Source organism: Corvus brachyrhynchos, unplaced genomic scaffold, assembly GCF_000691975.1.
Source record: "Corvus brachyrhynchos isolate BGI_N302 unplaced genomic scaffold, ASM69197v1 scaffold83, whole genome shotgun sequence".
NCBI classification, from domain to species: Eukaryota; Metazoa; Chordata; class Aves; order Passeriformes; family Corvidae; genus Corvus; species Corvus brachyrhynchos.
In genome coordinates, this window is record NW_008238464.1 from 6,461,251 (window position 1) to 6,487,868 (window position 26,618).

Consider the following 26,618-nt stretch of genomic DNA (forward strand, 5'->3'; position numbering starts at 1 on the left):
CCCAACCCTACCAAATAATGTATAAGGATACTGCAGTAAATTACAGTTAAACTATGAACATAAGAAAAGCTGAAAATCAGTAAAACCAGAGAGAAAATACAGAGCTGTTGCAAGAAGCCTCTCCTCTGATGTCAGCCTCTATCACTAGAGTCAAAACCACTACATTAGAGGTGAGAAAGAGTACGGGTGAACTTCCCTCATGACTGCAGTGAGAGACATCAAATTAGGCAAAACCATTCCATTGCAAACATGTTAAGAGCACACACTTGGCTACAGTCTTCCAGCCTCCAGGTGTGTGGTCCTGAAGATGTGTAAATTTGATCATAAGTAGTAATACATACACTAGCACATAAAACTGTGCCCTCCTAACCTCTGAAGCTAGCTAAACAAAACACCCACTTTTGCAGGTGATGTTTTTTATCTCTGAATTGTTTTAAATGTAACTTTCTAGAAAATATGGATTTAGGGGAAAAAAAAAGATACCATACAGATTACTCTTTTGTAGAAAGATATACCTACTTTTTTGGAGCACATTTATCTCCCAGAGGAAACAGCTGGTTGCATTCCTGACATCAGGTAAATGAAAAAAGCATCAAACAAATCTAAACCCATAACCACCCACAAGCTTGCCATATTTTCCTGCAGCTACATTCCGTCTGAGCAGCAAAACTTAATTTTTCTTCATTGGGCCAGCTTCAATAGTTTAGCCTCAACAAGAGTAAAATACAAAAACTGAAAATGAAACATTACATGTGTGAAAGTTACATATATGCTGCCAAAGGGAGTCCAGTGACTGCTAGATGTCCGTGATTTCAGCTGCCTGGAAAGACAAACAGCTGTATTTTTTTCCCAAATATTCTCTTTATATTATGCCACCTCTCTGAGCAGTTAGCATATAAATTTGTTGCATCCACTTCTGACATCTAGAATATCTTAGGTACTCCTTTCCAGCAGCTTTGTACCATACTTGAAAACTTTCTGTCTCTTATGAAAAGCCAAATAATCTCCTCTATTGCTTTCCATAAACAAAATTTCTGATTGTAGGAAATGGAATTGAGGGTGGGGAATGCTGGCACAGGACACATGTGAACCCACTCACTTTCTTCCCACGAAAAAAAATACTATCAGTATTGATACCAACTGGTCTGTCTCACCAAATGTCTCCAAAGAGTGTGAAAACCACCCATGTGCTATTCAAGTAAGTAGACTAAATGGAGAACTGAAGAACGCTGTTAGCTAGTTTCTATTCCCTAGGACACAGTGACAGAAGACTGCAAGAGATGATTTAACACCTTGCTTGCAGAGAGTCCCACTCTCTAACCCCCTAGCTTACGAATTCCATGAGCAGCCCCATCATGGTACCACATCTAGAATTTCTACCACTCTGCAATGAGATGAAAGCCAAACCAGTATGGGGGCAGGGGGTAAGGACAAGAGGAATTACAGCTGGAGAAAAAACAAACTGACAGCAGCAAACCCTGGACCTCTACTGCACTCAGGAGTGTTCTGAAATAGTCAACACTACTAAGGAAGAAATGAAGTGTGCATTGTTATCCCCTGGTCTTGATACTTTTAAGAAAAGATTTTGCATGCCACCTGAAAGAACAATTCAGTTTCAACATTTAACCCAAGTATGTACACAGTCTCATGACAATGCCCAGAAAGGACCACTGTTGTTCCAGTATGGCCTATGATCTATAAATAAAACACTCTTCTACTGCTGATTACTGATTTTAAATTAAAAGAATGCCTAACTACTCTGAGTTCATTTTTTATGGAATTTATTGATGAAACACCTCCTACTGAGAGACCAATTTCATTCATTTAAACTCACTTGCAAGTGGGTACAAGAAGTAGTTAAGTCACCCCTGCTGCTGGAAAGACAGCACAGTGAATGATCTGCACTACATCTGAACAGGTGAAGGGGTACAGTTTATAGATTCAGGCGGCCTCAATTATAAAACTCTCCTTAGACCCAGCTTAAGAGATGGGAAAGGCAGATAGGAAACTGCTTTCCTATCAAGTAGAAACCCAAATATAAGACATTCTAGTTCAGATGTTTGTAAGTTACAGTTGCTTTCCAGAAGATTGAGACCAATTCTATTCAGAACAACAAATTTTAATTTTGATTACAGCAAGAATTAGTATAACCTATGTATTATCTATTGCATTATAAGAGTCTTTGAAACATCTAATTCCATATATCTCACACAAAGCTCGAAATAAATATTTCAGCAAAAGAATACTTAAATTAAGCAGTAAAATATAATTCTGTTTTCAATTTTGTTCCACCTAACTCAAATCTCCATAAAAATGTGTTTATGGACTTCATTTACATTTTCCTACGCCAGAATTCAAAGCACAATCTGAAAGAGACACTGACTTTAAATGGGAAGACTAACAAAAGATAAAGCCACCTGAATAGTGAGGTAACAATGTTGATTTGAGAGTCATCTTTGAATTTCTTTATGCAATACACATTTTTTTAACATAAGTCTATTAAAATTAGAAACAAACTTAGATTATCTGCCCATGATAAGTGATACAGACTACCAAGATACATCAGATTTGCAGTGTATGTAAACAATACTGCAAGCAATAAAAACAATTAGAAAACCAACCAACCAAACAAAAAACCCCTCACAAACAAAAAAAACCCCAAAACAAACAAAAAACCCCCCCAACAACTCAAAAAAAGCACACGCCCCACAAACAAAGAAACAATTTTTAAAAAATCCCAACAAAGTCTCCTTACCACTTGTTGTGCAATGTTGACATTAGACTGTCCGAATGTTTTTGGCAGGAGCTGTTTTCCAATCGTATTTACTGTAGAAGGATGAACAGCCAATAGAGAAACAACCCCTGAAACAAATACAAGTAGAGAGCTTCAGGTCAGCATATTGTATTATTTTAGCAAATAGTCTCATCTATACTACCCATGCATATTAATGGCAATTAGCCCTGAAACATGTAGTCTCAATAGAAATGTAGCATTTACACATTTGAAGCAAAAAAAGAAATCAAGATACACAGTATGTTCTCTCAAACTTTCTTCTATATAACCTGACAGGTCAATGACATAATACGCTTTAATTCCTTGTATTTCAATTTTTCTCTTAAAGAACAGTAAAGGAGGCAACCAGCATTTGACAAAAAGCATAAACCTCTCTTCTTCTACCCTTATCCTTTGTGGCTATTGAAATATTTTTCAGTACCACCCAACAAACATGCCCAATGCCATAGCATACAGCATAGCCTTCTGAGACATGCTGATCCACAGGAGATAAAATTTGGCTGGAATGGGCCTTTCCAAGAGAATATTCCCAGCTTTCCTCTAAGTGTCGCCTCCCAGCTGAAGGCAGGGAATTAAAGAACAAACAGCTTCAAGCATCATTACTTCAGAAAAATACATGCAACTCAGCAGACAGACCCTGCAGGAAAGGTTGTGCTCTCTCTGTTCATAACCCATATGCAATCAGCACTGGTAGGTAAAGCAAGTCTTAAGCCATGTAAAAGATAAATCAAAAATAATGACCCAGGTCACCAGCAATTTGATGCTCCATGATATAGTTTAGAGGAAAGAACCCCAAACCCACAAATTCAATACAAACAAAAACCCCCCAAGCAACAACAAAACAGAGGGGGAAAAAAAAAAAAAAGCAACAAAGACTCACTACAGTAAGAAAATAATAGACAAATCAGTCTTAAAATACTGGAGACATTTTTTTTTGCCAAATCAACTTTTAAGTGTGGTTGTCAGGTTCAGCAGTTGTTTCTCTGAGATCACTTTTAAAGGGGCCAATGGGGTCAGAAGGGTTTGGTACAACTCTCATTCTCTTTTTCTCACTGTCCAACATAGATGCAATAAATAGGCATTTTTACAAGGGTTGTATCAGGAGGGCCCTGACTGGTCCTTGATGCCTATCATCCCTCTTTACACATTCAGGAAGTCTACAGGAAGTTGAGGACAATTCAAATCTTGTTTAAGCCCTTGCTTTCCAGAAGGCTTGTATTTCGCAGCTGCTATTACTACACCATGTCAAAGGGACAGTTTCACATAAGAATCTACTCTCAGTGATCAATCTATTCCCAAAGAGGATGCAGCAGTATGTCCTTCTTCCATTATTAACCAGCTTCCCAGTGCTCTTTCAGAAAGTCAGCAGCTATCCAGTTTGTAACATAAGTCTATTATGTCTTCCTGTCCCATCAAGTACACTCATCACTCTCATGACCTGAATTGTGTTTGTTCTTCCTCTCTGCAGAATACAATAAATCAATATAAACTACCCTGGCTAGCAGTGCTTATGTAGCTTCTTCTCAGCTTCCTGGAAGGCTTTTTTTTTAAACTTCTCCTCATTTCTTTAAAAAAACAAGTGCAACCTGAAGACTGTATTTCCAGTATAAAACAGGAATTGTAACTGCTTTCCAAGGTTAAGACACCTCATCTATTTGATCATCTTCCCAGAATCACAGAATATTCTGAGTTGGAAGGGACCCACAGGAATCATCAACTCCAACTCTTGAGTGAATGGCCTATACAGGGATCAAACCCCCAGCCTTGGCATTATGAGCACCATGCTTCAACCAACCTTCCCTTACCTTTGACAGTCCTTGCTGCCCATGCTTTCTAGCTCTCCTGCCCTTTCTATTGCAGGTGACAGGCATACGTACAGTATTCATGAATGCTTTATGTTAAGGAATGCCATACGTTATTTATATCTCTATAACTCATTTTCTATTTTATTACCTGTTCCTTTCCAAGTAATTCAAAATTCAATGTGCTTGTTCCCCACCAAACACTGATAGCACATTTTCATTAATATAAGCTACGATGACTTCAGCATCTTCCTTGGGTGCTAATAGCTCGCTTGGGATACTCACTGTACCAAGTTCAGTTTTCACCAGTTGTTGACCCAAGGGAGGACCATCCCATTCTATCACACCTTAGTTTACCAGGCTGATGAAGGACCTTGACAATAAAATTTATTATTTTTAAAAAATCCAAGGACACCACTCTGATTAGATAATCCTTATCCACATGGTTGTTGACTCTTTCAAAGCATGACTTTAAAAAGACGTAATTGCAGACCCTCCCTCCAGAAAAGCCCCGTTGAAGGCCATTATCACATCTGTCCACACTGTACTGCTTCTCTGTTACACACTCAACCGAGCTGCCTAACACAAGTGTAACTTACTCATCTGCAGTTATCTGAGCCCTTCAGGAATTGGTGCAGGCTATGTGGCTCTGTTTCTTCTGGTACTGTATCAATTATACACATACCAAGTTACAAGGATAGAAGCGCCACTGCTAGCTCCTTTAAGAATTCAAAGGTAGACAATTTTCTGACGAGTGTTACCCATTCATGTTATGAATTTTTTCCTAGGACAGCTTCCAAATATTACTTCAGTAGGACAATTTCATAAAGAACAATACTGCCATGAGACCCTCTACAGATGCACTTAAGAGACTTAATTATTCTGGTATGTTTAAAAATAAAGTAATTCTTTATGCTATCTTGTCGTTTATTAAAAAAGTTTACACAGTCAACAAAGACAACAATGTCGTGATGATGTAAGTCAACACAAGTGCAGAGGTCAGGGTCAGTGGTTAGGAAGCAGATGCTCAGGAAAGCACCAGGGGGTCTGGGCAGACAATATGCTGTGTGTAACCCAGAGGTGTTCCCCTATGCTAACAAAGACTTAACCACATCCTGGGCTGCATTTGGAAGAGTACAGTAATAACTGATTATTCTCTCTTCTTTCAGCACTCCTTACACTGTCCCTGGATGACTCTGCTCAGTTGTGGGGCCCACAGTGCAAGAGAGGCATTAGCAAACAAGAGAGAGTGCAGCCGGAATACACCAGTGTGCCTCAGGTACTGGAGTATATCCTGCACAAGGAGAAGCTCAGGGAGCTTGGTAAGTGCAGCCTCTGGAAGAGAAGGTTAAGGTGGAGCAAGGGGTGTTATTTGCAGAAATCTAATCACTGCCTTCAACTATTAAATGGAAATTATAGAGATGATAGGACACAACAAAAGGAAAAGAGGGAATGGTCACAAGTTGCTGCACAGCAAATTCCAACCAGGGAAAAATGCCAAAGGCAGTGCACAGCAACAGGCTGCATAGGAGGTTCCTTGGTGATACACAGCAAAATTCAAGAACTGAAGGCTCTGTGCGTCAAAGCTGACCCTGGTTTGAAGGCAAGGTTTATTAGACTGCCTCCAGCCTCCTGTTATTATTAATTTAATTTTCTGAACAGAAATAGCTATCTTGCAACTAAAACATCAATGAGAAGGGAAGAGCACACACTATGTTTCTTTAAATTTTTTAATTACATTAACATTTCCTGTGGTGCTGTGCCAGAATTCATGCAACTGAACCAACCTAGCTCTATACAGAAATGACAAGGTTCATCTTTCTGTGCAGCACAAACTGATTGGCAAGGAAACATAAATGTAAGTGAAAGAATAGTAACATGAGCTTCACAGTTCAAAGCAAACTCAGAGTCAACTTGTAAAAGCTATCATACAATATACAAAAGAGTATAAGTGCTCAATTATACAGAAAAAAAGACTTTTTTTAAAAGGATATTTTCAATGTCTCTGTCCAAGTGTATTCTATTTTCTCATTTGCCTCACATACAAACATTTTTCTCGTACTCATCTGCATTTTCAAAAGCTCATAATATGTGGGGGGTTTTTGTTTGTTAAGTACAAGCACAAGTAATTGTATCAACTTAGATCTGCGAGTGACTGACAGCTCAGTTTCTCAAACAAATCTTACTATTAACTTCTTAATTACTGTTACTCTGCCATCACTGCAATCCCAATAATCCTGTACTTTGCAGACAACATACAGTGTATATAACAGCATGTAAAAATTAAAACCACAAGTTTGCAAACAGTTTTGCTGGCATCAACTCTGCTTTCTTTTCAAAACAAATACTGCTAGTTGTGATGTATCTTTTTTTCCCCCCTGAAGACTTTGAGAGCCACAGGAAAATGCCATGTAAAGCAGAAAAAAACAGTGTATACAGAAGGATATTACTACTACTACTACTACTACTACTTACATTCTCAATGTCCCAAATGTTTGGAAAACTACTTTTAGTAACTTATAAGCAATCATTAAACCTCAAGGGAGGTAGAACTTCATTAATATGATGTTCCAGAATACCTCCAAATACAAGATGATGATTCAGGTGGAATCAAGGAATAACGGCATAAAAAACTTGCATATCAAAAAAAGCAGTGCTCTTTAATGAAACCTGTTATTTATCTGTCTACAAACAAGTAGACAGATAATCTGTGTTACTGGTTAACTGGACCTTTGCTTGCATATAAAAACAAACCAAAAAGTTTTACCAAAAAGAAAGAATCCATTGCAGAATTTTGGCAGTTTAAAGGACTGGTGATACAGTTAATTAAGAACATTTTAAATAACTTAAGATGACACAGAAAAAAGACACAGTACATCTAAAATCAAAGAAACGAGTGCCCTTTGCAGACAATGAGGCAAATCTCCTGAAAAGCCGACTGCTCCAGTTCTTGAAACAGCAGCGACTTTGAATTTGGTGTTCAGGTTAGAGAGGATGGGCTGAGGTATTCCTTGCCTCAGGAGCAGAAATTCCATTCATTCTAGATGCTGTACCATTTTCTGAAGTAATCTGCCTTTATGTTTTCTTTACTTGTGAAAGAGAGAGCAGTCAACAGAAAAACAACTCATTCCCTCATAATGCAGTCTCTAACAAATTTAAGTTTTGACAGACAATAGAGGTGACAGTTATATCCTGGGAGCTGATTCCTCAGACGTCACTCCTGTAACGCGGAAGTTGTTAACGTCTCTGTCGTGAACATCACAGATATTTTATGTTATTTTATTAGTTAGTTGTATGCTAACTTTCAGAAAACTGAATTCTTTTTGAAGGTATCTGTGTGACAACACAGATGATTGTCTCCAGTTGCATGTCAAGTCAAGTAAAAGCACCTGTACTTACTGAACAAGCCACACCACCGTTTTAAGACAACAAACGTGCCTGCACAGCAATTGGGAGCTTTTGTACAGACATCCATGTCTCCCAGTGCGTAGTACTCATTAATTGCCTACATGAACACAGACTTCTATGTGATTCTTACATCCTTAGATATGACTAGTAATAGTTCAGCTATTACAAGCCAGTTTTTCCAAGTCTGTGTTGAAATAAACTGGGGTTTACTTTTAGACTTTCCAAAATACCATTTCTACTTCCAGCAACAGTTTTATTTCCTTAGATTGACTTTAGACAATAATTGGATTTACCTCAGCTGCCGTAATACATATGCATTTTATAACCAATTTCAAACATGTATCTGTTTGCTGAAGCATAATTCATGGGTTCTGAAAATTGATCTCTAGTTCTATTCCAGAGGAACAATTCTAGTCACTGTTAAAAATTAGGGTGAATGAATTTGCAAGTAAAAGTAACAGTAACATTTCACTGCAAGTTTCTTGTCATATAAATAAAAAGAACAAAACAATCTTATAGTTAGGCAGTGTTGAAATATGAGTCTAAACACACCTTAAAATGTTACATATTTGACTTTGATTTTTTCAGATCTGAAATGTAACTATATTTAGCCTATAAATTTGAAACCTTGTTTTAAAGTGTAAATGGTGAAAGGAGCTACAGTACATATCCTACAAGCATTTTCTGGTTACATACCAATAATGCCACCTACTGGCATAAGAGAAGATCCAAATTTTCTTTCCGAGTAATTTTTAACCTAAGAGCTTTAATTTCAATACAATATTAATACCACTGGTTACCTTTTCCCTTGCACCCATCTGAAGCAAGTAATTTCTTTCATCCAAATTTCTCCACAAGTGAGGTGCAGGATTAGAATTGAATAGTGTTCTATTTAATGCTGAAGTATCAACACTAATCTGAATATGGCAAGGACCAGAAGAATGTGGCAGTTTTCTCCAAAATGTAACCTCCACGAACAGCAAAATTTATTGGTTTCTAAAATTCACTGTCAAATACCAATAGAAAACACAAACTCATGAGGAAGTTTTTACTAGTTCAGCCCCTATTAAAAATTCTTTCTGTCCTTCCAAAACTTATGCTTTTGCTAACTCTCAAAATGAATTAGCCAGTTGGAAAGCACCTTCCCAGTTACCAAGTGAAACAAAGCTTTCACAGTCATACTGTTTTTTCAGGGCTATATGGAGTGTTACTCTCCAGTAATGGAAATACACAGGGGTATCAGAAACCACGGGCAAATTTACAGGCAACCTTTTCTGGAGGTTGTACAAGCACTGGAAAAAACACGAGTTGCCATCTCATTTCTACCACATATAGGCTGATACCTCTTATTTCACACTAAAGATGGTTTCGAAGAAATAAATCTTTAGAGCATTTTCTAGAACAGTATTTTATGTGCATGACTAATTTATTCAAAACTGTATGCATTACTCACTATAAACAAAACCTTGTGGGGTTGTTGTTTGGGTTTCTGGGGCTTGTTGTGTTTTTGTTTTGGGTTTTTTTACATACTATTTTCTCCTCTTAACACAAATAAAGTCAGTCTCTGCTTTAAAACAAAAATCCTAATCTGGAGTTCATGGTTGAGACCAGTCTCTCCAAAATGAGCTACTGCTGAAGCAAAAAAGGTTGTCTACACTGGTAACCTGTTTCTGACAGTGGACATTCATGAATAGTCAGGGAATGAATGTATGGATAGGACTTGCATACAGAGATTATTCTCAAACATACCCTCTCTCTCTCAGATTCCAAAACTTTAGGACTTTTTGAGCAAGAAGTTGTTCAGCATAACTGTTCAGCAAGATGGTTTTGTCTCTTCTTCGTTATTCACCTAAGAAACAACAGCAACATACCCTACCACCAAAACTCAAGTCTGAAAAGAATTTATTCATTTACCATGTTTTCTGCCTGTGCAGATTAAAAATTTACAGAAATTCATTCACAACCTATTCTGAAAGCATTGTAACAAAACTGTTCAGGCTGTGAGAATTTTTGCATCATAACCTGTTTTGGCCAGAAAAGTCAACCTTGGCTTATCTATCATAGTTGACTCATATACCTACCACTTAGTCACATACCTTATAGACTGCTGACAAGGATGTTACAGAACCATTTCAGTTACAATTTTCCGCTCTTTCTCTTTAACCCTGTTTTTGCAAGCATGTCCTTATGACCCAGCACACAAGTCATTTTTTGTCCTGTACCATCCCCCTAAAACCTTTATTCCTCTGACAGCTGAACTCCTCCTCCTTTCACATCTGGCTAGCAACAAGTAGAAACTGAAGCAAGTAACAGATTTCTCTGTCAAATTTTCATTCTTAATTCACTGAGTCTTAAAGTTGGACTTTTCCAAAACTATGATGGAATGCACCCTCTGGTATTACTAGTCCAGGGACCAGGAGTGCTGTAGGAGCGTAAGAATGAACTTCAAAAAAGCAGCCAGGCTCCTGCATTCTCCCTCAAGAGCCTGCCCAATTACTGCTGTCAAGGGCAGCAGATTGGGTTAAACAAACCACTTATCCAACACAGCAGGGAGATTTGATCCCATAACCAATATCAATCATGCAATGTACTCTCAATCTCTTTCTTGTGATTGACTTGCAACTTTCAGAAAAGACTCTTTCGTTTTAAGAAATACAGATTCAAAGGGGAAGGTGGAGAAAAAACAAAACAAAACAAAAATCCCAAACAAACAAACAAACCCACCAAAAAAACCTTTTAATGATGACCACCAGAAAAGAACATGAAGATTTTTTCCCTAACCACCTTCAACTGATCCTAAAACGTATACCAGATACACTTCTGCTACCCTATGGAAAACTTACTCCATGATTGCTCTGGACTGAATCCTCTCCATTGTGAAATTAAGAGAAATTTTGCACAGATTTAAAAACATAGCAGAGGACAGCACTTTGTTGATATAATGGCATGCAATGCAGACAGCTACTTTTAGAGACAGCATAGTACTTTTGTGTATAGTTGTCAGTGTCAACATTTAAAGACTGGACAAATACCCCTAAAAATTATAAAAAGTGGTGAACGAAAAAAAGTGCTACTGTAGTGAATAAATTCTGATACATACCTGAGCACTTTAGTGACAAAATATTTGCAGCTTTAAGCTCTGATTGACTACAGAGCCTGCACATAAAACACAGACAAGCTAGAGACAAAACATAAACTGATCAAGCCAAGAGAAATAGTTGTTTCTTCTCAATATTAAGAATTAGTTGCTGTCTATTAACTTCAAAGAACTCCCCTAAAAGCAATGAAATGCAGAAATTGACTGAGGATAGTCCAGTTTGCTGTGTTATACATTGAGAGTAGAGCTCGACTCTCAAACTGGACAAGCTGCAGGCCTATAATAAACTATTTAATAACTTGAATTTATTTACAAAATTCTGTAAGCAATAAAATGCCCTCCAATTTGACCACTTCTACTTAAAGAGCTATGTAATAATGGAAGAGTCATATCTCCAATTCTTGCTGTCTAGACTGCACTGTTTTGACTAGCTCTCCACTGACTGTAACAGGGTCTAGACACAGATGCCTATGTGGGTGCAAAATGTACCCTCCCAAAGTCTCTGCCCCAAAAAACATCAGTTTTACTGCCCACAGGGTTAGCACATATGGTACAGCTGTTAAGGACCAGGTACCTACTTGCACACTTTAGCTCAGGGGTTTGTGACTGTGCTTACAGATAAACACCTGCACCAGTTAATACATGTCTTTACTCAACCCTTAGTGCCCTCTCCACAAAATGAAGAACAGGACAGATTAGTTGCATACCCCCCCCATTCATAAAGCAATGTATACTTTAGACAAGGAAGCGTCCAAGACAGAGTCCTGTGAGATGCCAGTAAGATACTTGCTGTACCTAGTGGTGCTGACAGAAATTAAATGGGTTTCCTGAAATGGTATATAAAATACTAGAGCAGTAATACTAAACGAGTTCACCTGAACTGGACCACAGGTTCATCTGAGAGTACTAGAGTATTCCAACAATGCTTAAAGTCAGTAGATTAGTCAAAAGTAAGGTTTATAGACAGTGAGTAAATGATTGTCCTAATATACATTTTGCCCTCCTTCATACAGCCTATCAAAGGACACCATCTGTCACACACAAGAATAAAGCAGACTGTCATTATTTGGAAGGAACAACAAATGAAAATGGCCATTTCGCCAAAATACCTTGTGAGATGCCTATGAACCAAACATGATGTTGCATAGAAAAATTACTGATCTCTCTATACAGAAACGACTGACACTTCACTTGTGAGACCACACATACTGTTCTAGTCGCTTGTATTCGAGAAAGTTGATGAAAGCAATCGAACAGGCTCAAAGAATGACAGTAAGGAAAACACGGAGGACAAAGAGCTCATCTGATGAGCAATCTAGGGAACACTGGCTAGCTGACCTGTCAAACTGGTAAAGACTGTTAAGACACCCAACTGTTATTTATGAAAAGTATGGAAACATACTGGAGGAAATTATTAACCTGAGAAACAATTGTCACCAGCAGAATGCATAAACTGACAAGAATATACTTTACTGGAATTAGAGAGGATTTTTACCGTCTCACTGTGGAAACAGCCCTCCCATAAGAATATACAAAATGCAGTCTTCAAATGTAGCATTATCAGTTTACAGAAGAGCCTACATGGCATAGCTGTCCAGAACTGCAGGTGGCTGGAACTCAGTGTTGCTTCTGTTTTTTCCCTCAGCTATGCTAATTGTGAAAGTTCAGCTCCTAACTCCCCAAATGTTTAGGTACTCTCAGTTTTTGAGCTCACGTATCAAATTCAAGTTCAAATTTACATCCTGTGTTTTATTAAATTGCTTAATGACATTACATTATCATACATGCACAGGCATTATCTGCAAGTCCAAAACAGGGCTGTTCACAATGTATTTTGAGATAGTGCATCCACTCTGCTGCAAGCTTATCATAAAAACTGTCATAACCCATTTTAAACTTCTACCCTCCTGCATTTTTTTTCCATTTGCTGAAACACAGTGCCCCAAAGATGTTTCAGAACATCCTGGTCTTTATACTTAAAAACAAGCTACACTAAGGAGATCATATACGGGATGACAAACCACCACTTAACTGCACCTGTAGTTTTAAGACAATTATAAATCACAGCAAACCTACAGTTTGCTTAATGATCATATAACTTAAGAAAAACTTTACAAAAAGTATGCTAAGAAAGCAGTTTAAAGCCAGTAATATGCATAACAACTAAAAATCAAGAAATGGAGAGTCTTACTATGAATTGTGTTCTTACCTTTTCCAGGACTTAGGTTTTGGTCTATAAACACCTTAAGCTCTCCATTGGTTTCAATTAGTCCAGCCTGTTAAAGAAAGCAACTTTTATTAAATTTACAAACACAGATAGCCTTTTATTATTAAAGATGAAAGGTATCTTACCAGAAGCCTCTACTGCTACTACTCTCATTCTGTTACAAATATGCCACTATGTACTGTTTGGGGTACAGTACTTGTCAAATTTTAAGGTCTAGATTTTATAAACACCATATTCTTAAAAAGCAAGCAGAAAACCAGTTTACACCTACTTCGCTATTTGTGTCCTAAGCTCTTACAGTGTGTATGCACTGTTTTAACAGACAGCTGAACACCCTTCTAATCTGAACCACTGATACTTGCAACTATGCCTTTCTCTCTGTAGATACTACCTACCTAATACATAAGGTAAAAACATTATAGCAAAAACAGTACAGAGGGTGGAGAGTGCCTTTGGCCATTTTAATCGGGAAAAATATCATTAATAAGAAATATCTTTAGCTTTTCAATTATTATTTTTTTAAAGATCAGAATACAAACCACTTAAGAGAAAAAAGCTATAGGGTGACACACGGGTTTATAAAGTCATCACCATCCTTCAAGAAAGCTCACAGTAGTGGTTACTTTTCAAAATACTATTAATTTTTGAATAGAGAACAGGATGCAGTGATTTCTTTGTATCTGCAGACAAAACAGTTCTGAAAAAAGAAAATTAATAAACACAGGACACACTGTTTCCATTTAGAAACAACAGCAAGAAAGCCAACATCTGTACCTAACCACAGCGTAGCCTGTGGTGTTCCAGAGGCTGAAAAGTCCTCAGGCTGTATTTTGCACATAGCAGGTACGTGCAGGCTGCCAACAACCCTGAGCAAGAATCAAGTGCTTTGCTGTCAGTCAGCAGCAAAGCTTCTCCCTTAGAAGTCTACCTGAAGAGCCCTACTTGCCATCTGCCAGTAGTTGGGGAAAACAAGAAAGCCACTAGATGATGCTGTGGAGCCATTATTATCCAGGTGTATCAGACCAAGGATTTCTTACAAAAGACAGGGAACTTTAAGAAACAGGAAACTTTCTCTCCTCAGTGAACAAGGACAGAGGGGGGAGAGAAGATGATAGAGCATTGGGGACAAGCTGGAATTCTGCAAAAGACAAATTTTGCTAAGAGAGGCACAAAGAGCAGTGGCCTGTAATGGCATGGCAGCAATGAGGACCTGGTCACATAAAGAAAACGTGAGTAGACAGCAGAAGTGCTGGATAGAATGAAGAGCCTGAGGCAGTTCTGGCCTCCATTCCCCCCCTCCTAAAAAGTAACACAATAGCATAGTTTTAGGGAGGCTGCAACAACTTTTCAGTTATTTCAGAACACTGCCTGTTGGCCTTCTTCCCCACAGTAGGGATTTCAAAGATCCACTCAGTTAAACAACAGTTTTACCACCCTATTCAAAGGCACCAGAATTCTTTATAAGCCCAACTCTTTATCACACTTAACTACCTAATTCAGAAAGGCAACAGACTACATCAGACACTTCCAAAGAAAAAGGTATACTCATCCATATGACACCAGTATTGTGTACAAAGATGTTATTAGAGTTACACTACAGCAACATGACATTCCAGAACACTGGAACCCTGTGGAAAACATGAAGAAGAATTTTTGGGTAAGTGTTACCTTATACTCCCATTCTATCTAAATTTCACAACAGAAGTGTTAAACCAGGCAGGAAGTGCAGCCTCATTGTCATCATTTCTTTAAATGCAGTACTTAAGTTTGCATTCCACAGCAGAAAGAGGCTTATATTCAAGACACCTGTAAATTCTCTTTTACATTAGAGTAAAAAAAGATTATAAATGAGACTGGAAAAGCATTTAATTTATTGTGGTTTTGATCAGAAAATCACCAAGAAAATGGCTATTTTAATATGTAATGTCTTTCCTTTAAGCACATGAATTTAATAATTTTGAATTATTAAATCCATTCATTGGTTTAATATGCAAAAGCAAACCTGCACCAAGTGCACGTCAGTTACAGTGATAATCCAAACCCAAATATTTAAGCTGTGATATTCAGCAAATTCAAATACTAATGCAAATCACTATTTCAGTAATTGGAAAACTAAGCAGTTCAGTAATCAATTACTTATTGGTCCCTTCAACTTTCTGGGTTTTTTTTTTCAATTGGAATGTCTCCAGCATAATCTTCTCTATTCATTTGAAGTACTCAGCCAACCAACATCATAGTATCAAATGATCTCACAAACTTCAAGTTTTCTTCTGCATAATTAAAGCATATAGTGAAAAAATATTACCCAAAACAACATGCAACTCCAAAACCCATAATTTGATCTAGCATTACAAAGGCTCAGGTTAATGCTACGTGCCCTATACCATGCTTTTGTGTGACTGAAATGACACAAGTCACTGAAAAACTGGAGAACAGCTGGGGAAAACACCGCATTTAATCAGTAAAAGAAAACAATTTGTGAAAAACCAGAGAATAACAATCACTGAATAACAAGAAAAATCCCCTCAGGGACCACAATACTAATGAACAGTATAGAAGTTATAGTTCCACCATCCTTCTACCAGTGTCTTACTAAAGGTTCACCTCTAGCAGTTAAAATGGCACATTCAACTCATTTGTAAGCATATGCCCAGAAAGACTCCAAGTAAGGTATTTGGAAAGAATACTGTGTCTCCCACAGCAAAACAGCATTGCCAGCTGCTATTATTCATAGTGAAAACTGATTTCTAGTGAAAATTCTGTTATTCCAGCCCCAGTATGCTCTTCACACTTCCAGACACACTTTTAATTCTAAGGTTAGCAAGACTTATCACTGGTTGAAGAGACAAGTTTTGGTGAAAGAAAACTGAAAAGCAAAACTTCCATCCCATACAGAATTCTGGTCTCTTCGTTCTGAAATGGAAACAGTAGACAAAACATCTCTCAGTCTGCATTTCAAGGACATTCTCACTATTTTTCAAGCCAGGTTATTTTGGAGGAAGCATCAGGATTACTCCTCTGGGACCTATGGAGCATAGTGCCCAAAAGAAAGAAAGAAAATAGAGGAAAATGTGACTATAGCTCCCATTCGGTATATTATAGCCACAGGTTCACAACGCACCCAAAAAAACCTCAAAAAAAAAAAAAACAAACAAACAAAAAAAACCCAACAAAAACCCAAAATACTACCAAAACCAAAACCCACACACACACAAAAAAAAAAAAAACCCACCCGGGAAAAGGTGGAAAGCCCAATGGAAAGGTAACCTTCTGTAAGGAAGGGTTAAACGTCAAGGATTTTCTATTTTCTGATGAGAAAATAGACTTAGTTTTTAGGCCTTATCAAGCTACTTATAACAAGGTATTTGGATTTTTACTATTTTCCTTTGTATTCTTTTTGTATTCCACATTTTCTTATCTTCTCACGATTCTCAATCTCAGGTTGCATTACCTCCTTTGGTGGTGATCTTTGGGCTGCTTGAAATAATAATGCTCTTAGTATCTGATTTGGAAAGTTTATTAAGTGTGTGCCACTTCACAATTCAGTGAAGCTTTCCTCTTCAAAGACACATGTTGGCAACGTCTACTTCTCTACGGCTACATGAAGAAACCCCTATAATCCTAAACAAGCAACAGATACAGATACAGCCTTTCTCCTTAACACACTACAACAAAGCCAACAATGATTTTAAAAGATAGCTTTTGACATCCAACACAGCATCTAAACTGTAGTAACTTAATATCTTCCCACAGATCACCAGAAAGGAGGGTAAAGCCCACTGGATAAATTAGTAGATCTGGTAATTTGAACTGCAGAAGCTGTGGTGGAGTGGAGATCCCAACCATCACCAAGGTTTGGTCTCAGCTCATTGTTCAGAACTCCTAAGGAAAAGAAATTAACTGAAGGGCTAAACATATAAAAAAATCAACTAAAGTTAGCTTTGGCCTGCTATGAGATCATCGGCAGTCCTAAGGACTGCGAAGTCTATTTTTGTTTTGTTTACAAGTGAAAACTGAAAAGCACTACAAGTGCCCTCAGCCAGAAAATCAGTAAACTGGGAAGTATCTTTTTGCTGGGACTGAAGTTAATCTAAAACACAATTTTCTAAAGATGCAGAGAATTTCAGTTATTAAAAAGAAGTCTCTAGGGACTGTGAGAGAATAATTTAGTATCTTACTAACAAGCTACTCCTTGCAGTCTCTGTAGTTATGCATTAGAAAATCAATATCCTTACAACAAAAATATAATTTCTTCCATAGCTTTCCAGCATTGCAATTCAATTTGTTAATAAAAATTGGCATCAAATTATTCACTAAACCTTTAAACTAAACAGGAAAATATGCAAGGTGAATTTGGACTAAAGGACAAGGAACCTATAAAACAAGAAGTTTATCTGACAAAAACAAGACTGAACGAGTACATGTGCTATGTATTTCGGATTTAATCTGAGGCACATTGTCCCACACTACTTTAACTAAATATCGGGAAGGGTGGTTTTGTGCCACAGAAATTCCTCTTCTACCTTGCTTCTCAGTAATGAGCCCATTTTAAGAACAGTAACTGAAAAAGAACTGAAAGAAGAGCAAAAAGGGTAGAGACACGTGGAAACAGAGGTACCTGCTACAAGGTTATTCCTCAGAACAGAAATTTTCAGCTGTCAACAGCAGATTAAGCCCACAGAGCACAGAGGCACAGGACTGGGTTTGACAAGAGGTACAGGTGCCAAAGATACAAGAATGGTTGAAGAATGGGAGCCAGAATGGGATGGTCTGAAAAAGAGACAATTTTGGGACTGTCTGGGAAAGACACAAAAAATGAGCTAGAAAATCAGATGGAAGAATTAGGAGTTGAGGTAGAGGAACTGTGAGTCACTGAAAAAGTACAGGCAATACAACTGATGAGAACCTAAGAAAGCTTTAATGGAACAATGAGATCAAATCCTGTGAGAAGGGATGACCATGGGAAGTGGGAAAACGAATATAACCTAAACTACAACTGAAAGGGGAAATAAGCTGGGACTCAGACAGAGAAGTTCAAAATAAACTAGGAAAGAAGTAGCGACAACAGAATCAGAAAACGGAGAAATTGGGAAAGGAAAGCATTTCCACCCAGAGCTTGTCAGAGACATTTGGTGGTGTTGGGTTGATGGTTGGACTTCATGATCTTGGAGGTCTTCTCTAACCACAACAATTCCACAGTTCTATGACCAGGACGGTGCCTCTGCTGTCTACAGGCATTTGCAAAGTGTACCAGCAAACAACCACCCATCTTGTGCAAAACTGTGCCTAACTCGATCCATGATGATCCCCAGTCATTTTAAAGGCAACCTGTCTAAAGGCCCCATGCCATGCAATTTTACTATGGGCCACTTTACTGACAATGCAAGGTTCTTTTTTTTGTTTGTCTTATTTCAATATCAGGAAGCAACAGAAAATTAGCAGTTACAAAGCAGAACTGGAATAAAGCTTATAATCAGAAATAAACAACCTTATTTTAAAGACTGCTTAAACAACCTTTATTCTTCTCTCACCCCTATCCATATGTAAATGTCATTTATAAGAAGATGATATTGAACTACTTCTCCTATTGGTTTCTCACCTCATGCAGGGACCAGAGCAAACATGCTCTGGGAATGAATTATTATACAAATGCAAAAGATTATTCTTATGGGACATCCATTTCATTTTTTGCAAAATTTAGAAGGCAATCAAGGTATTAAGTAGAATATTGTAGAATATTAAGAGAAATATTGTAGAAAGGGGGGAAAGTTTTTAAATTTAAAACATTTGGATTTCATTTGAAATTGAAGCCAGTGAGAACTATTCTTTACTGTATAAATAACAAAAACTTTTGAAGTTGGGCTACAAGAGTCTGATCCCTCAAAATTCTCAGATGTGTTATTTTACCGTGTTTCAGAAACCTTTTTCTGAAACAGAGATAATCATATCACATCCTCAGTTCATGGCAGTATCTTCAAGATTAATGTGCCTCTCAAACACTCAGCAATGAGCTACACCATAGAAATGAGCTTTCCAAAGAGTATATTTGAATTTTTAGCACCTTAACTAGCAAGGCATAGTCAAAGCACTAAAGGTCTGGATACCACAGAATTGTGCAACCAAAAAGCTAAATAAGGTGAGAAGCTCAGTTAAGCATTGTCGATCTTTGTGTGAATACAGGCTCTGCTGATACTGCAGGTAAGTTGGACACTGAGTAATACACAAAATAACACCCAAGATCTCCTTTATTGCAGAGTATGTCAAGACCATTAGCTTCTTGGCTGTTCTTTCTGACAAGAGCAACACATCCAGAATTCAGCAAAAATTAAATTAAGAACTCACTTTGAAGACAAGTCAAATGGTGGTCCTGTCTAAGCAGTCAACAGATCAAAACCACCTCGAGTTAAAAGTCATTCCATGGTGTTGCTTCTTGCAGTAATTCAATTGCTCAAGTGATACAATCCTTGTAAAACTTAAAGTTGACACGCTCAAAACTAAATGTGAAGCTGTAAGAACGAAGCAGAATTGAATGAGAGACTCCTAGCAGCGAGTATGACACCCAAGCATTGGTTTTCCACTTTTACTGCATAAATTAATCAGAAAATAAAATCATAATTTGAGTCCTTCTGGACTAAATACCCGTATGCAGAGGTACCAGCAGCAGCCACTTCCACAACTACCTCCTGCACCTGTTCTAGGTTTGACTGTAAGAGACTTGTTTTTCTAGCCAAACCCAGACTTCAGAGCAGCTTGTTCACCAGCATCTGAACCACAGCCGAAACCAACAAGTAGTGTTACACAGGACCCCTTCTAAAAGGGGTTCTGCTTCATTCTTACCAACCTCCTTATCAGTGTATTACAAAGCTAGAGTGGCCCACAGCGTAGCTTTCAAGCAGGTCTGTGTAACCAATAATGCAGTACTGGAACCCTTAGCAAATGTAACATAACACAAGACAAGTAGCCAGAAGCATTTTTGGGGAATATGGACCACTGTCCATCTTTAAAATCAAGTTGCCTGCTACCTGAGAACCATTTCAATACAGATAACATTTAGCAAAGATTGATCCATTCTTCTTCCCACTTCTAATTAGCCATAATAAATCTCCATTAAGAGATACCCAGGCACTCAAATACAAACACTAAAACAATTGATCCTTAGCGTAACTTAACTTCTAAAATCTGCATTTTTGTGGAGCCTGTTGTTATCACAGTGCAGTTATTCAGTAAAATACTACAACATACCTATATAAAAACACTAGTTAACTGGCACATACAATTAATAAAGTTTAACATTAAAAGGCTACAAAAAAATGCTTTATTTATACAAATAAATTGGCAAGGTGACAGGCAACTTCTGAGTTGCTATCTCCTGACTTTATAATACAAACCAACATAAGAAAAATACAGAGCTCTGACTGCATACTTGGAACGTATAAAAGAGAGCTTGAAGATCACTTTCCTTCTGCCTTCGTTGAAAAAGCCTATTAGAAAAATTAGAAACATTCAAAATCCCAAACAGAGATGCCTTTCTAGATAACCTAATTTCATAATATTATTTGATCGTTAGCTTGCAAACTTCTGGACGCGTTAGAACTCACTAAAGGCAAACAGAAGTAGATCAAGCTACTGAGAAGCCACTGAACTAAAACTCCTCTTTGAGATTCCTCAAAGACTTAACTTTTCTAGTCCACCTCACTGAAATTCCCAGTACATAACCAAAAATAAACATAAAAGGCGAAATGCATGCTGATATTTTAAGAAGAGTCTGAAAAATGTTTTGAAGACTTTTCAATACTTTCTAGGGATTCAAAGTGCATCATGTAAAAATGGTCCATATTAATTATTTTTCCTACTTCCATTGGGTTCTTGTTTTTAATCCATCCTAAATTAACTTTTTTAGAGTTGCTCAAGACTGATGTAGAAGTACAACTTCTGTGGTGTTCTGGCAAAAATCAGTAATACAAAAGATTTTTACTTTCCACAAAAAAAGCAGCCCTATTAACCTATCCAGTAAAGCTGTATGAAGAAATCAGTTTGCTGTGGGTTTTTTGAAATATATTCTTTGAGCAAAATATGTACTAATACTGTGAAATAAATCCACTGGATTAAGCTACATACCTGAATGTATTCTGAATACTCAACTAAAATAAACCACTAGCGTTAATTCCTGCATCTGTACTTCTCTTAAATAGTAATGTTAGATCAGGTGATGAACTTTTTACAGGCACAATTTCTCACATGGTGTGTCCTCATATTTCCACACGTTCATGGGGCTTCCTTCACAAAGTCGGATGTATGTGCCACATCTTACTACTCAGTATGATTCATGAAAGTACCACAAAAAACTAAAGAGATACAATAATTTTTATGCAAACTAGGGATCAAGAGAAAAATCCCTCATAAAATAATTCAAGCAAAAGATGACAGTAGAACATAATTTTTAAAAATAAATTTAAAAACCTCATTTTAGAACAAGCAGTTCCAAAGCCAACACCACTGTCAGTAACCTATAAAACAGTAACTCAAGAACAACTCTCATGAAAGGTATTTTAGTCTGCGAGAAATTCTGAAAGCTAACAGTGGTGTGTCATTTTTAAAAAGTTTTTGAAGTTATTTTTCAACTTCAAGTTCTCTATGCACAATCTACTTTTTAAATTACTTGAAGGGGTCCATCCACTAATGCTGAACAACAGAAACAACCATAAACAACAGGCCTAGATAAAAATATTTCATTTACGTGACTCATATAGTCTGATAGGTGTAATTTTGGAGATCAGAAGGAATCGTACTCATTCCTTTTGGCTAGCCCCTTTCTCTTCAATATTCGCTGTAACACCATGCATTAGGTACTATCCTCAGTAACAGACCCAGTTCCTGCAAGTGGTTGCTTCAAGAGTACAGAAATTTGGCAGAAAATAAACCCCCTTGCTCCTGCTTCTTCTCTCCTATGCAACACTGAGTCTTGGAGAAAAGATCCACAAGCTTTGCTTTCCTTATGGCTGCTTGAGAGGCCTGAACAGTTCACCAGTGACAGAAGTAACTGACGAGGGAAACATGGTCACCACAAGTTGGATCTTCAGCCACGCTACAGAAGCTGATAATTTAGTAGTGGAAGGTACATTAGCCAATGCTACTAAAAAAAGTATTTGTCGTCTTAATTTACAGATAATTCTCAACATACAACTGAATATAAAAGTGGCCAGCAAGCAGTGCTCAGTCTTATGCTGAGAGCTGGAAAAAAAAATTAATCTATCAAATTTTCTTTCTTGCTACACTAATTCCTGCTACTTCATTCAATGCTGCATCCTACCTAGTTTTACGCATGCCAAGGGTGGATGGGTGACTACTTGCACACAGGGAACTGCCTTCCCCCCACACTATTACTCCCACGAATCCAATAAGCAGCACAAGCAGACTGAGGACCTCAGCTGTACATTTGGCTCCCCCAGCTCCTGCCTGGAACATGCCACATTGTAAGCAGTGGAAGAGCTCACAGTAGACGAAGCAAACTCAGAGCGACACTGATTAAACAGAAAGAGGAATTCCCGCTAAGATGAAGTTTCTGGAGACTGCCCATATGCAATGACCAAGAAATTTCCCACAGAGTGCAAACGTAGGTGTAGAACTGTACCAAAAATTACTGACCTCAACTTGTCATCCAGACTCTGAGAAGCAATGCAATGATTCCACTTCCAAGGTACACAAGTCCTTGAGATACAGCAGTTGGTGTTCTCTCCACACGTGGTTTTTCATTGTTTCTTTAAATTGCACAAAAAGTAAAGTCTTTCTAGGAACGAAGATGTCCTGAATTGCACGTGATATACCACATCTGCCTGATTCTGTTAGAATTGCTTCTCAGCTTCGCATGGCGCTCATAAACTAAAAAATGACTGTGCTTTTGCTATTACTAGATCACACTGGAAAATGAGTGCTCCTATTTTTCACCCTTTATCTTTACTGCATTTCAGATCCCCTACCCAAAACATAAATTGGTATAGCCACGGATACTTTAACCTTCACAAGCTATTATTTCTTTCTACATTACTGTTTTTCAAGTTATCCAGCTATAACATTGTGATTACGCATTTAAACTCCACCTGCAGGCTCTTAATTAAGGTGCTACATATGAATGTATCTTTCCTCCCACCTCGCAGCTTTCCGACTACTGCCGCGGAAATCAAAGTATTTTGCATAAAACCCCAAAATATAAATTAAAATGAATTTTAAAATCAATGCTTTACTGCTTATTTTCTCTAGATTGTACACTGTGAAAAACATTAGAGGCATACTTTAAAAAAGTAACATTTCACAGAATTTAGACTTGGGTCAAATAGTTCATAAACATTATTTTGCTAGCTTACCTGACCAGTACTTTTGTAATTCTTTATTACTTTACAAAAATATTTCACTGGGTTTGCCAGTACTCTCCATCACACTCCCCCATTTCTTCAATTATCCAGTAACGTCTCAGTCTGCATAATCTTATAAGTATTCGACTTTTCTAGCAGGTCTTATCCAATTATAGTTTTTATGAAGAAGCATCAGAAGAACTGGAAGGGAGCAATAAAAGGAAAAGTGCTCTCCTGCAGCAGGCAGGAAGAAGCACAAAGTAGGAGCATGTTCTGTTGTGGTGCACTGTCTCCACACCTTCCCCTTCTGCAGGGCTCCCTGCTCCACTGTCACCACGGCACGCTGGCCGCAGCATCACAGGACAGCAGTGCGATGCACATCACGCCTGCCCTCCCAGACTGCAGCACTCCAAACATGCCCGGCCATGGAAATGCCACCTGAAGGAAGCCCAGACTTAGAACTGTAGCAGCGTGGCCCTTCCCACAGTTTAGCCATCTCAGCTCTGCTGAGAAAAAGGGAAGGAAGGAGCAGGAGCAATCATCAACTATGCCATCTTCTTCACCACTAGATCTCACAGACAATTACAGCACTTGATAGGTGACATGGCAGAACCACAAGCCCTTTATCACAGCAATATTTTCACATCAGAATGTTTAAATTTACAGCAACACAGGTTTTCAGAGACTCAGTGCCCAGAAATTTAGTGATACTGTCCATATCATGCTTAATTCCATTATTCTGTTTGAAAAACAACTTGGACTTCGAACAAAAATATGGAAATAAATCTCTTCCCTTCTGAAAATTAAAAGAAGTGTTACACCAATTAGCATGTCTATGTTATGGCATTAAACCACAACTCATAGGGCCCATATTCAGACCTGGAAATTTACAATTTCCCAGCATTCACTACACATTTTAGATCTCATGTAATGGTGGTATAGTCTGCAGAAAGGTAAGCAGTTCATATTTCTTCCCTGAGGCAGGTTTGAAATATATGTAGATGTTTTTAAGAACAGGTTAGACAATATTCAGTTAAGATTTCAAACCCTTTCTAGCTACCCTGTTCCAGTGCTAAAGTATACTTAAAATTTTACCTACAACCTGACCTAGATTTTCATTTTTCCAAATTTGGTTTATTACTTCTTTAATAAGGATACTGAAAGCAATTTCTTTTCCTATCTGTAGCACCTTCTTCCAGTTCTTAAGTTAACTATGTGGTAGGTTATTCCTTCCTTTCTTCCTTAACTACTCTCTTTCCTAGAATCTAGAGCTGTCAAAAATAAGGTTTGTTCTTAAATGTCTTATTCTCACTTAGATCTAGTATGACATTTATCTGTATTTTCAGGTGCTAGCAACTCTTCACTTAGTTGATCTCTTTCCCAAAAGCTAGTATTAAACAAATGTACTTTGGTATCTCAATTCCTTTAAACTGTTTCAATTTCATCTCCTAGTTTAACACTTCACTTTCGTTTTCTTCCCGCTTATAGGGCCTATCATTCCCTGAACTCTGCTATCTGTAATGTACTTGGCCACCCTTATCTCTTCCAGGCAAGCTTTGAGTGACTACGTATGTCTGGCTGCTTCTCCAGACATTAAGATGTTTTTCAGTTGAACTACTAAAATTCCCTACAAGATTAAGTTTTTAAACCAATCAACTCTTTCATGGCAGTTCTCGCTATTTGAAACTGCAACAGTCCACATTAGACTGCAACCTGCTGTTTAACCAGTGAGTTGTATCACTTTTCCTTAGCTTGCATGCTGTTGTTTTTTGGGGTTTTTGGGTTTTTTTTGAAAGTGAAATATATTCTAGCTTGAATACAGACAAGTATAGTGTCTTATTTTCAATAACAAAACATGAAAGTCCAATTATATTGGGTATTAAGAATGACTGACATCTTAAAGGCAGAATAAATTGAAATTTTTTTTTCTAAGTACGGGAAGGGGTACAGAGCAAACGTGCTCCATGAGGCAGGTCACAGAACCAAAGCCACAAACCTTAATGCCAGCAGTAATGGAAATCTATGATGAAAGTTCCCAGACCCTGTTTTTACAGACACTAACGAGCATCTTTTGGTAGACAAACAACGTACACATATGGAGAATGAACCACCTTCCCTCAAATGTCTGATGCCTTCTTGAACTCAAGAAAGGCAACGTTAGTTGACAACAGTAGTCAACGACAGCCCCACCATCTGAACAACACTTGCTGGGTTTTTTCCAATCCAATCCAAACCCAAGCTGTTTCAGTGTTCAATATGAATGCACATAATGACAACAGCCCAAGTGCTGTTACTAGCATAGGGAATTCTCAACATTAATCACTCTAAAAAAATGGCGGCAGATCTGAAGCTGGGTTATGCTGTCTACAGGAAAACAGCCTAGGCTTGATGCACAGTATAGATAAAGTTCCACATATTCATTAATGCCAGCTATTATAAAGCATGACCCCATTTGCTTTTGTTAACATTCTATGCTTCCACATTTTATGTGCTACAAATATACTTACATCTTTTGCCATGTTACCAAAGACTAAAAACCAGTCGTCGTAAAATCTTGATGGCTGCAGGACACAGGGACAATGCTATTTTCTGGAAAGCAAGCAAAGACAGCACCAGCTATAAAAAATGAAAGAAGGGAAAGTTTTTACAATTGAAATTACTGGCTACTACCAAATACAATTTAGGTTTCTTTTTGAAAAAAACACGTTTTTAAAAGGGAAAAGTTTCCCATCACCACCTTTTCGTCCCTTGAGCCCCACGCTCACGTGTGGGGGGCACTCCTTTCCCGACGGCGGGGGTGAGTGAGCTGTGCCCTGGCAGAGCCCTTCCCCCAGCCCGTGCCCGATCCCACGCGAGGCCGGTCCCTGTCCAGCTGCGCCCCTTCCAACACCGAGCGCTGGCCGCGGGCAGCGATCACGGCCTCCTCCTCCCCACCCCCACT

The 26,618-nt window shown here is 38.0% G+C and overlaps 1 protein-coding gene across 2 annotated transcripts in view; it reads right to left on the minus strand.

The window, feature by feature from the left end:
- Positions 1-26,319, minus strand: part of TFDP1 (transcription factor Dp-1) — a 39,587-nt gene extending 13,268 nt beyond the window's left edge. The window contains exons 1-3 of one of the 2 annotated variants that reach the window (XM_008635857.2): positions 26,185-26,293; positions 13,311-13,377; positions 2,756-2,862 (exon numbers count right to left, since the gene is read on the minus strand). In XM_008635857.2, coding sequence (XP_008634079.1) covers positions 2,756-2,862; positions 13,311-13,377; positions 26,185-26,196 — 186 coding nt within the window. In that variant the 5' untranslated portion in view covers positions 26,197-26,293. Of the gene's footprint in view, positions 1-2,755; positions 2,863-13,310; positions 13,378-26,184 lie in introns of both variants that reach the window. The other variant, XM_008635858.2, reaches the window with a different exon arrangement.
- Positions 26,320-26,618: the final 299 nt, after the last annotated feature.